Source organism: Taudactylus pleione, unplaced genomic scaffold, assembly GCF_031769625.1.
Source record: "Taudactylus pleione unplaced genomic scaffold, aTauple2 ptg000105l, whole genome shotgun sequence".
Taxonomy (NCBI): Eukaryota; Metazoa; Chordata; class Amphibia; order Anura; family Myobatrachidae; genus Taudactylus; species Taudactylus pleione.
This window is the reverse complement of record NW_028284507.1, coordinates 12142027-12154983: the sequence shown is the minus strand read 5'-3', so window position 1 is coordinate 12154983 and position 12957 is coordinate 12142027. Positions and strand designations below refer to the sequence as shown.

The following is a 12957-nucleotide window of genomic DNA, read 5'->3' as shown; positions in this document are numbered from 1 at the left end:
GTGTATTCAGGACCTCTCCATTAATACACTGAGAGGAGCAACACAAAACCAGATGAAGATGTACGGATGACCTCCAGTACCCACTCTCATTCAATAATATGTTTCACATTGCAGGTATGGGGAAAAAGGGAGTGCAATCCGCATTGAAAAAGTCATTTACACAGGAAGGGAAGGAAAGAGCTCTCGGGGCTGCCCCATTGCAAAATGGGTACGTAGTAACAAATATATACTGTTATGAATCTGCTGTATTCTAAGGGACCTTACTGCAATGTGTTTTCTCCTGGTGGCATAACTAGTATTTAAGAATCTCTTCATTTATAAAACCAGGGTCTGGAAGTTGTACATAACTTGGTCTCAGTAGAGAACATTATTTGCATCCACTTGGAAGGCTGAATTAATTTGGCTGTAGCATAGTGAAAGCTGTGTATACATCATGTATGCAATGCTCAGGGAATGGCTGGGAGCCACCGGGCTGGACTCAGGTCATTATGGAAGTGTGCGTGTACTATTGGGTAGGAGATATATGTTGTTTTCCTGCTGCGTGTAGCTAATGACATTGAACTCCACCCTCAGCTTCATGTCTTCCCCCCTGCGTGCTTTCTAATTGGCAGGAAGCAGACTTTCATATGCAGGATGGAGGTAAACTGAGGACAAGGAGGATTGTTTATAGCATTATTTATAGAGCAGAGCTCTGAGTGGACAGTGCCAGCACATAGATTATCCCTTTCTTAACCCTCTGACTTCTGCACATAGCCTGGAAATACATGACGAAAGTACTACTACACATAGAAAACTAAAACACCAACTTCTCCCATGTTAAAGCATTTGTTTGAAAGGAACACTAAATACTAACACAGATCTGACAGTGTCCCCATGCTCTGCACAGGCAATGATTTTGCATAGTGGTTAATAGGAGCTTGAGTGTGTGGGTGTGTGTGCACTGGTACTCGGTAACAGGAGTGTGAGTGTGCACTTGGCACAGAGTGACAGCACAGTAGGAAGTGTCTGAGTGCGTGAATGCGGTGCCATTCAGTAACAGGTCAGTAGGGAGCTGCTGCTGCATTACAGCTGTGTCCACATACATCTTACTTTCTTGCCGGTGAAACAGCCCTTCTAGGCGCGCCATGACTCAGTAGCGCCGAGAGTCTTTTCGTGAGACTTTTTCTCTCAAATGTGTCTTAGTCGCAAATCTGCATGCGAAATGCTACGTTACAGTGTCACAGCCGCTGACACTAACGTAGCATTTTGCAGATACACCTGCTGGTCACAGAATATAGACCTAACACATATCATTTCATTAAGCAGCAGTTTCTGGCGCATTTGAAGGTAAGATGTCTCGCGAAAAGACACTCTGCGCTACCGAGTTGCATGGCGTTCACCCGTTCTGTTTAACGTGACTTGTAGCGCATGGAGGTAAGATGTATGTGGACACATCTGTAATTGAAGAGATGGGAGATAATCTTTGTAAGGGCTCAGTTGTGGCTAATAGACTGTGTTTGAGGAATCTATGCTTATAATACACTGTTGAATTAAAATCTTTACCTTTCCTGCGATCTAAAGAAAAAAATACTTGTAAATGGGTAATATAACAAGCGGCACACCAGTCACGCATTGCCTCCTCAGTTGTTCCAAGACCATTACAATACGATGAGAACATAACTGTCAGTATGATATCTTCAGAATAATCTTCATTTAACAGAGAGGTCTAAGCCGCAATACCCCTGCAGGGGAACTTTTGGACTATCCAGCCTGGTAACTTGATTAGTCATACTAGATCACTGGTGAAACACGTTTAAAAAAACCAAATGTCCATGTACGGGCAAATGGGTTTCAGACAACTGAATGGTCTTCTGGTTTCAGGTCATCCGCCGGCAGAGCGAGGAAGAGAAGCTCCTGTGTATGGTTCGGCACCGGGCCGGCCATCATTGTGAGAATGCTGTCATTATCATATTAATCATGGCCTGGGAGGGAATCACCCGCTCCATGGGTGATAAGCTGTATCAAAATATTTCTGAAACCATCACGAAATATGGAAACCCAACATCCAGAAGATGCGGCCTGAATGACGAGTGAGTTCTCCCCACAGATAATAAATAGTGAGCAAGGGACGCGCTGCAAAACATGGTTCATAGAGTACTAATAAATCTGTATAAGTCAGCCATTCACAACATATTTTCCCAATATACACTACATGGTCACCGGATAACAATGGGTATTGATCTGTATGTTGATGTCTGTTCCAGCCGGACCTGTGCGTGCCAAGGCAAGGACCCTAACACCTGCGGTGCCTCTTTTTCCTTTGGGTGTTCATGGAGCATGTACTTCAACGGCTGCAAGTATGCTCGCAGCAAGACCCCGAGGAAGTTCCGACTGGTTGGGGATAATCCCAAAGAGGTGGGTGATAAATATATAGGCACTTAATCCATAAATTGTCTTTTTCTCTCTTACACAGCATTGGACAATACTGGGTTCATGGTAAGAACTGGTAACAAGTAAGGATGTGCAGGCTCGGTTCTACTCGGTTCCGTTCGGTTTTTTTTACCGAATCTTATTGGCTATCCAAAACTCATGACAGCTGATACCCAATAAGATTCGGTAAAAAAATCCGAACGGAACCCAGTAGAACCGAGCCTGCACATCCCTAGTAACAAGTGATACTCTGCCCTTCTGATTATACATCCATGTTCATCGCACAGTACGGGCAGGAGGAGAATAGCGCCAATCATTTGGGTCTAGAAAAACAAAAAGGGGCAGCGTGTTCTTGAACTGATAGTAAATGAGTTATTAGTACAAAATGATCAGTGTATTAGCAGATAGTATGTGTTATAGCTAAAATAGAAGTGTGGTTTGCAGTGTAAAAGTCTTGAAGGTTTGACCAACAAACCTTCAGCACAGTCATCTTGTTTAGGGTTTGTATACAGGGGTCACTGTGGTATATCCCTTGTGTTATGCCTGTCCATCATAAAACAAGCATCATTGAATCCTATGCACATAATAGCTCCCAGAGTATAAACAGCTGAAGGACCATGGATGCTGCATGTCCTATTGTGGACCTTAAGAGAGGTGACATCACCCTAGGCTGGTGTCTACTGTATGTGACCTTTCCTCAAACCTGAGCCTGCTCACACATATATAAGATATGTGCCGTGCGGTCTCCTTATATCTGGTTGTGCAGCTGAATACAGCATTGTATTGTTTCTTTGCAGGAGGACTGTCTCAAGGACAACTTCCAGGACCTGGCTACTAAGGTTGCTCCGGTTTACAAGCAGCTTGCACCACAGGCTTACCAAAATCAGGTACTTCCGTCTAACATGGCTGCAACCTTTAACATTTCTATTGTACAATTCATTTATAAAAGGAATTATATGTACTGTACATACTTAAAACCATTTTGGTGCATCAAACTATTATGCAATCACTAAGATTTTGCTATGCTCTACAAAGTGTCATTTTAGGGATGTGGTATATGGTATTATGGTGATGTATTGCATAGTATCACTACTGTATGTGTGAATCATTTCACAGGCATTGGTAGCCTGTCCTTTATGCTGGCCACACACATCACAGGCTCCAAGCCACAGAATATTGGATACATGGGAGAGCCGGCCGTCCAGCCCCAACTTCTAGATCACTTTGGCATAAGTAATATACTCAGAAGAGACACCATGTTAGTTTCCTATGTAAATACAGAGAGCGAGTGATGTCAATGTAACTTAAATAGGGATGTCCCTGTGGGGTCTCGAATTGGGTCCCCCTTGAACATAGGAAGGGAGTCTCAGGGTTAGGACCCGTTAAGTTGAGAGGTTTTACTGATCGTAAATATTGGTCATCTATATTATAGTAATAATATATTCCATTATTTCCACCAAGTAATTGCAATTATGTGTTGTTTTTATTTATAATATTGCATTATCTTTAATATGTACTCAAAGAACGGACCCTGTTGTAGTAATTAGTATTTATAATATGAAATACATATGAGCAGATCTTATCAAAATTCAATTTGTGGCCGATTCACAGAGTTCAATCACATTATTTGGAAACTCTCTAAGCAATCTTTCAGTCTGCTTGTTACATACCATTTCCTGTAGGAAGTTCCTGCTCAGCTCGTTATCTCTACCCTCTCTGGTGGGTGGGTGATTTTTTCATTTGCACTTCATTTGTTATTTTACACCTCTTATATTTATTATGTTTACTCCTTCTGTATCAGATTTGATTATATTAAATATACTGACCTCATCTACAGCACTGTTTATTTCAGCGAAAAAGATGCATTTATTAGACGGGGCAGTTTTTGTTATAACAAAAAGTAACAATTTAGTGTCACAATTATAATGGAGTATTTTTAGTGTAATTAAACCACGGATAAATGCTGTATTTAGTCTTAGCTTTATTACTTTGTTTTATCTATTTATATCATTTTCCCTTTGTCTCCTTGATGATCAGGCTATAAATGGAGGCTATGATATAATGTGCCCTGTTATTAATTCTAAGTTAATTTTCCCCTTTAGGTTAACAATGAAGAAATAGCAATAGATTGCCGGCTCGGATTGGAAGAGGGCCGCCCGTTCTCTGGGGTTACAGCGTGCATGGATTTCTGCGCCCATGCTCACAAGGACCAACATAACCTCTACAATGGTTGCACCGTGGTAAGAAGGTCATTGCACCTCTCAGAAAAAAAGCTGCATGGGAATTTACTGTCTAGAAGCCTAAAATACAGCTTTCTGCTAGACCTACAAAACTAGTAAAATACAGAACAAGGGAGCGCATATAGAATAAAACAATTTTGTTTAATATAAAATGAAAAAAAATCACTTAAATAATAACACAATAAAAGTAGTAGAAACAATGTCTATGGACAATAAATGCCACCGATTGGTCTCAAGTTTCCGTCATAGAATTGACAGCTTCTGATGAAACCGTTGGATATACATAACGGAGAAATGCATTAAGATCTGTTTTGGACATTAATACCGGCTGCTGGACATTTAACTTGTGATTGGTGAGATACCTTGGACGCTGAACTGTGCATGTCTGCTCACAGCATAAGCTGAGTCTCCCTCCACATTACATTAGGCCATAGATGTGTTTCTTCTAGGACCGCTGCTGCATTGTTTTCAGCCGGGGAGCGTAATACACAGAGGGCCTGATTCAGAGCCGGATGCTATTTGCGCTCGCTCGTTCAGAAAAAGGGGCCGGATATTTAAATTGAGCGTTCGCTCTTTGCGGTCTGTTGACGCCTCTATGTCTGAGCGAACGAACGAAACATGCGCTCGCTATTTTGTAAAGACTCCCCCTGGCCGCTCGCATCCTACGCCATCTCCGCTATTTATTTGATTAATCAAGTACATCGAAAGGCGTCTGAACTGCTCGCAGTGCTTGTGGTAGGATTTTCCTACCGCAATCATGCGAACAGTTCAGGCTAAGAAACAACCAAGTGACGTGGTCGATGACGCTGCTTTGTTAATTATGCACACCCTTAAAACGCCCGTTTTGACCGTTTGGCACGCCTGCGTTCGGATCACCACTCCCCGTTTTCAAGCACCTTCCCCTGTTACAACCCACAAATGCCTCATCCTGTCACTCAAATTAGCAGGCACTCGCTATTTTGCGAGCGCTCAATTTCCGACCGCACTGATTGGTTGGCGCATGCGCATTACGACCCATACGCATGCGCAGATGTGCGAACATCGCTCGGAGCGAACGAGCGGCCGCTTACGAGCGGCTCTGAATCAGGCCCAGAGGCCATTCTCCCACTGCAGTTTTTTGTGATAAACATTGGTGGTGAGATCAAGTCCTTGGAGAGTGAGCACGTGAACTATTTGGCATTTTTGCCACAATATAATACTAATTGGAACATCTCACTATCTAATGCTGGGCATACACTGCCAGATAAAATGTCTGTCAGATCGACAGACATTTTATCTGGCTGCCTGCCAGCCGCAGATGTCGCCGGCATACACTGTGAGAGAAATCTCACAGTGTATAGCCCGACATCCGCGCTCCGCCCCCGGGGGAGGAGACATTTCCCTGTTCCTTCCGTAGGAAGGAACACAGGAAATGTCTGTCTGTCGGCCGCACTGGGCATACACTGCCCGATGCGGCCGACAGTTTCCCGGGTAAATATCGCATCGGACGGGCATGCTGGACAATCCAGCATGCCCGACCGAGCAATATTTAACCCTCGGTCGCCCGCATACACGCTGCAATTATCGCGGCAATCCGCCGATATCGGGCGGATCGTCCCGATAATTGCAGAGTGTATGGCCAGCATAAGTGTCAATTCTATGCCGGAAACTTGAGACCAATCAGTGGCATTTATTGTCTATAGACATTGTTTCTGTTTCTTTTATTGTGTTATTATTTAATAGTGATTTTTTTTTCATGTTATATTAAACAAAATTTGTTTTATTCTATATGCGCTCCCTTGTTCTGTATTTTACTAGTTTTGTATAGCTATATTATACCCCTTTTACACCGGAGCTAAAGCCCGGGTTTTTGAAGGGTTAACCCGGGCAGCTCCCTGGTGTAAAAGGGCAGAGGGTTGGATCGCCGGGTCGAGTGACCCGGCAATCCAACCCAGGTAACTAGCAGGGTTTAACACGGGCGTAGCCCGTGAAACCCTGCTATGGGAACAGCGCACTCCGGGTCACGAAGACCTGGAGTGCGCTGCTAGCCGGCCGATTGGTCCGGCTTCAGTGGCGCTTGGAGATGACGTCATCTCCAAGCGTCCACTTTCACTCCGCAAAAGCCGGGTCTGTGCAGACCCGACTGCGGTGTGAGCGGCGCTGACTCGGGAATATCCCGAGTCAGCGCTGGCAAAATTCCGGGTCTGATCCGGCTAGGAACTTTGGGCCTGATTCAGACCCACTCGCAAGCGGCTGTCCGCTCGCAAGTGGGTCGATGGTGTGCACTGCGCATGCGCACGACGGCGGGAGCTCCGTCGTGCGCATGCGCCAGACGCGACGAGCGAAGGACTTTCCTTCGCTCGTTGTCTGATCAAAGGGGGCATGCTGTCGATGGTGATTGACAGCGCGCCCCCTTTGGTGGGCGTGCCGGGGGCGTGCCTCCCAGACGGGGGCGTTCCCAAGGAACGCCTACCGTCAGAAGCTGGCCCACTGACATCACTAGTGATGTCAGTGGGAGTGATTTTGGCTCTGATAGAGCCAAAATCACTCCGGGCCTTGCGGTTGAGAACTCAACCGCAGGCTCCGGCTCGCAGTGGCGATGGTCGCGATGGTCAAGACCATCGCGGCCATCAACCTGCACGCTCGTATAGGCTGTGGGTGGTGACCCACAGCTATACGAGCGTCCAGGAGGACGCTCCATAATTATGGAGGACGGCCCTCATTCAGAGCGTGCGCTCTGCTCAGAGCTTCCGGCTCTGAATGAGGGCCTTTGTTCCAACTCCGGGTCAGACCCGGAATTTAGGTGGAAAAGGGGTATAAGTGTTCCCAGCACTTTAAGTGGGAGTTGCATTACAGCTGTTAACTAACCATATTTTAATTGTGTTCACTTTGCGCCTGATATAAACATAGGTCACCTTGTATTTGTTTTCTGCTAGACCTGTGCATTGCATGTAATGAAAAATAAAACTATGGAGATTTATATCTACAGTAACAAAATAGGTTGCTATGAAAATCATAGGATGCATTTTAGTTAAAGAGCAATTTTTTTTATATACAAGTATTTCTATATGTGAATTATATAGGTAAAATACACTATTCCAGTGTTGGCTAACCTTGACACTCCAGCTGTTATGGAACTACATAACCAAGCATGCACTGCTACAGTTTTGCTGTTAGGGCATGCTAAAACTGTGGCAGGGCATGCTGGGATATATAGTTCCACAACAGCTGGAGTGTCAAGGTTAGCCAACACTGCACTATTCAGTCTTGGCCTTCCACTGCAGCTTTGGTAATAAAAGTGTGATGGGGTACTTCTTGGAAAATCACTAAAAGGATCCTGATATAGACTAGATGTTCAGAATGCTAATCTCAGTGTGGCGGGTATTCACTGTCTCTGCTCTATATTTTACATATACAGAGCATTTCACTTAACTTGGCTAGTACAAGCCTGGCACTCGGGCTGTGGGGTAAATGTAATAGTCTACAGACTGCAGGCATCAGCGAGTCCCTTAAAAGACTGCCCGATGTTTTAAAGTAGCAGTCATTGAAAAGGTAAAACCAGGTTGATTTAGCTTTTTAAATGACTGCAGGCTACTAAATGTACCCCTATGTCTGAGGTCAGCAACAGCACTTTCTCGCTTCCTGCTCGTGGCTCGATCTCACCCCAGACTCGCATCATTTTTTCATGTAGCCCTACAGGGCTGTGAACAAATATAAGCGGGTCTGGAGTTACTATAAGTGCGGCATACAGATGCAATTCATCGCATAGACTCAGAGGGTGAGCATAATTGAATTGACCCCAATGAGTTAGTAGGATATTTTAAGTAGAGGAAATATATACATCCACTGGTTACACTGTGACTCCCAAAAGTTCTGTGCAAGCAGTGTTTTTTTTTTTTAGACACAAACAATGTATTTGTCCTTTAACAATATTTATTAATGGTATATAATATATATAGCGCATGGATTTTATAGAGAGCACGCTGAAACTAAATTTCTGTATGTGATTGTGCAACTGGAGATGACTTCCAAGGTCTCTGGTAAGGATCCAAGCTGCGTCACTCAGAGTTGCTGAATCGGAATGACATTATAATAGTAGCTTTAATAAAGAAACCATGGAAGAGAAATAACGCAGACCTCTTTCTATGTAGGTCTGCACTTTGACAAAGGAGGACAACAGGACAGTCGGCAAAATCGCTGAGGATGAGCAGCTTCATGTGCTGCCACTTTACAAAATCGACAGCACAGATGAGTTTGGGAGTGAAGAGGGCCAGGCCATAAAGATCCAGAAAGGAGGAATACAGGTGCTATCTTCTTTCCCCCGTGAGGTCCGTAAACTCCCCGAACCCGCCAAGTCCTGCAGGCAGCGGCAGTTGGAAGCCAAGAAAGCGGCAGCTGAAAAGAAGAAACTTCAGAAAGAGAAGCTGACAACCCCAGATAAGGCCAAGCAGGAGCCAGCAGACATAGAAACCAACCAGCAGAACCCAGGTGCATAATAAAAGAGGGATGGGTATTATTATAGTAGCAGGCAATATTAACATAGTAGCATGCTAGTATGGATGTGTATATGCATTACAAAATTTACTTCACAGCAAACTGGTATCGTGCATGTGCTCAGGATTCATGCCCCATCTGGTAAACATATTCTATTCTGAAGGGCTTAGAATCCATCAGGAACCATGTAGCCCTTCATTGTATTAATATAATCTACATTTTTATAAAGCAAGAGGTAAATTATTATATGGCGGTGCTGCGTGGATCATTCGTAGCATTTTTTTCTTTAAATGAAAAAACAGAAATGACAGCTAAGTACGTTGTACATTCATTTTATGATGCATTGGCCACGATTTTGGAAAAGATATGAGCATAGGTGTAATGGTGTGTACACACGGTACGATTAAAATGGACAATAAGAACAATATCGTTATCGTTCATATCGTGCATTTTTCGGTGGTAAAACGACCTGCGATGCGCGGGCACGTATGGACGATAATGATATCGTCCATCGTCCGTGCATGCAGGCCAGCCTGGTTCGATATTGACTAGGTTACTATAGGGACCCACGATCGTTGGGTCATTGGCCATCGCTGGTGGGTTCGTGGTGTGCTCGATGATCGATATCGATCATCCAGCACACCCGGAAGATCGTTCAACGATATTGCTATCGTTGACGATCATCCCGTATGTATGTACCATTACGCCTTACTGTCGTATAGACTGAATTGCTCCAAACGGAATGTAGTTATGAGACCGGCGGCTGCATGGCCACCGGTCTCAATCCCGACACTACAATCCCGACAGGGGATTTAACATAGGCGTCGAAATACTGACACCTATGTTAATCCCGACGCCGGGACCCCGATAGGACTCCGGACCAATCGTCCAACACTGGAGGTAAGTAGCAATGTAGCCGGGGACGGGGGGGTTAGGTTTAGGGACCCAATGGGGGGGACTTAGGGATAGGAACCCTCCCCCCGGAGAGGGTAGGGTTAGGCTAGGGAAAGGGGGTAGGTTTAGGCACTAAGGGGGGAGGTTAGAGACCCCCCCAGGAGGGTTAGGTTTAGGGTGCGGGAAGGGGGGTTAGGCACTAACGGGGGAAGGTTAGGGTTAGGCACTAGGGGGGAAGTTAGGGTTAGGCACCCCTAAAAGAGGGTATGGAAGGGGGAGAGGGGAGGGTTAGATTACTTACCTCCGCTATCGGGATTTCCTCCGCGTCAGGCTAGCGCTGACGGGATTTGAACCGGCGGCTACACAGCCATCGGCATTTCAGTCCCATTCCGCTCCAAACAGTATATTCTGGTGCTCAGCACAAACCTGCCTTATACATAGATATAAACAATTTATCAGTCCCCTCTAAAGCTACCAGTCCTAAATGCCATCTGAAAGAAAGATAGGCGCTTTATGCTATTATTTATTCATAAAAAATGTGTGCGGGGGGAGGGGGAGTTCCACTGCTAGCTATGAGGCATTCTGTAATCCCTAAACATTGTATCTAAATTAGAATAAGTCTCTCTAGTTGTCACTTAGGCCCCTAGAAACAGTAATTGTAATAGTTATTAGCGCCATTAATCAATATATATATTCAGTTAGTACACGGTCTAGAAAAGAGTCAAGTATTGCATTATAACCATTTATTAAAATTATTCATATATTTTATAAATATGCCTTTGCATTCAAGAGCTAAGCTGATCTAAACGATTAATCAAGGAATGACTATAAATATATCTAAAGCACATTGGTTTGATACAGTGCTTTTTTATTATACATACTAGTACAGGGACCTGGTATATGCTGGCTCACCTCAGTCTGCTTCATATCAGCTCCGCCCCCTGTGAGACCCCACCTCAGGACCTGCCATGACATTTCTGTTAGAATGAAGTTGGCTATTGAATAAATTTAAAAATGACTTCTGCTACATCCATTTGTTTAGTAGACTGATTTGTCTGTTTAGGGGATGCTGTAATTCTGCAACAGCAGACTCAGGTTATGGATGGATACCCTAAGAGTTTTCTGTAAAATGTACTTTTATTTGGGGATCTGTTTATGCTATATACAGCGAGTACAGACTGCCATACTATTTCCCTTCATTAGTGATTACTATGGGCCTGATTCAGAGATGTGCACTAACCTGATTGTTAGTGCACCTCTCCGATGGCAAGTGGTCTGCGCTTGCGCTGAGCCCGTTTTAGGCATGTCCAGAATGGGCCCTGCGATACCGCACGGAGATTCGCCCAAGCCTCTGCCTGATTGATGGGCAGAAGCATTCGGGGAGTAGTGGGAGGGAGGGGACGGCTTGCTTTCCCGGAAACGGGGGCATATGTCGTCTCCGTTTTCCGGGAGGGACGAGGCTAAGGTCTGCGTCGGTGGATGCAGATTTCCTGGCCTCGCAGCTGCCACGAACCGGTCAGGCTGTGTTAAGTTTCAGCTACCGCATGCTGGCGAAAGGAGCAGTCGCAATGGTGATCCCAGGCTGCGATTTCGGTCACAGTGCTGGGATTGCAGCTGCAGCAAGGAGGTGTCTGTTTCCTACAGACACCTCCTGCTTCATTTACATTTGAGATGGACGGAATCGTACAGTCGCTTGTGTGCGGCTCTGCAATTCCGTCCATCTCTGAATCAAGACCTATGTGTGGTGCAAAACAAACGCATAAACATTCTACAAGGCTAGAGGATTAGCACATTAAATGGGAGTATTTAGAGCAGGGGTCAGAGAAGTTTTTTACCTTTTACCCAAAAATATATTTATATATGTTAATGTAAGAGGGGCAAGGGGTGGACTGCTGTGTGCGCCTGCTGCCGTGCAGGTGTGGCGGGGCACTTACCTCTCTCACCCCGTGGCTCTCACCTTCAGGACACCTTGGTTTCTCCCACCGACGGTCCTGGGTCTTTCCGGTTTGACACAGCCGGGGACGGTCTAACCTGTAAGATAGGTCGGACACGCTGAACCTATGGGCCGGACCTTGGTGCCACAGGAAGGACTGACGGACAGGGGTGCGGGGACTAGAGGATGGTCATCATTGGCACTTGTGGCCTCAGACTGGTTTGCACCCGCATGCCAGGCACATGGGTGCAACCCGAACGGAAACGCCCGAAAAGGGAAGAGGGGACGACACACAAACAATGATTCGACACACAAACACAGAATGCGCTCACCGGGTATGCCCCTTGTCTCTTTGCTGGGCGAGTAGTCCTGGTCTCTGCTCCTATAAGAGAGCACGGCTGCCTGGCGCCGCACTAGAACAATACCTGCAGCCTAACACCGCACGGTGATGGTGCAGTGGATATGCGGTAACCTAGCACAGGTACAGTGGTCTCGGCCTAGCACCGCACGGTGGTGGTACAGTGGGTTCACAACGACCTAACACAATGGTACAGTGGTCTCGGCCTAGCGCCGCACGGTGGGGGTACAGTGGGTACACAACAACCTAACACAATGGTACAGTGGTCTCGGCCTAGCGCCGCACGGTGGTGGTACAGTGGGTACACAACAACCTAACACAATGGTACAGTGGTCTCGGCCTAGCGCCGCACGGTGGGGGTACACAACAACCTAACACAATGGTACAGTGGTCTCGGCCTAGCGCCGCACGGTGGTGGTACAGTGGGTACACAACAACCTAACACAATGGTATAGTGGTCTCGGCCTAGCGCCGCACGGTGGGGGTACACAACAACCTAACACAATGGTACAGTGGTCTCGGCCTAGCGCCGCACGGTGGTGGTACAGTGGGTACACACCAACCTAACACAGGGGTACAGTGGTCTCGGCCTAGCGCCGCACGGTGGTGGTACAGTGGGTACACACCAACCTAACACAGGGGTACAATGG

At 45.9% G+C, this 12957-nt stretch overlaps 1 protein-coding gene across 1 annotated transcript in view; it reads left to right on the top strand.

Moving 5' to 3' along the window:
* Positions 1 to 12957, top strand: part of TET3 (tet methylcytosine dioxygenase 3) — an 86719-nt gene that overhangs the window by 61885 nt on the left and 11877 nt on the right. Inside the window, exons 5-10 of the mRNA XM_088470847.1 lie at positions 115 to 208; positions 1861 to 2069; positions 2244 to 2394; positions 3207 to 3296; positions 4512 to 4649; positions 8780 to 9116. Of these exons, the coding sequence (XP_088326973.1) occupies positions 115 to 208; positions 1861 to 2069; positions 2244 to 2394; positions 3207 to 3296; positions 4512 to 4649; positions 8780 to 9116 (1019 nt within the window). The remainder of the gene's footprint in view (positions 1 to 114; positions 209 to 1860; positions 2070 to 2243; positions 2395 to 3206; positions 3297 to 4511; positions 4650 to 8779; positions 9117 to 12957) is intronic.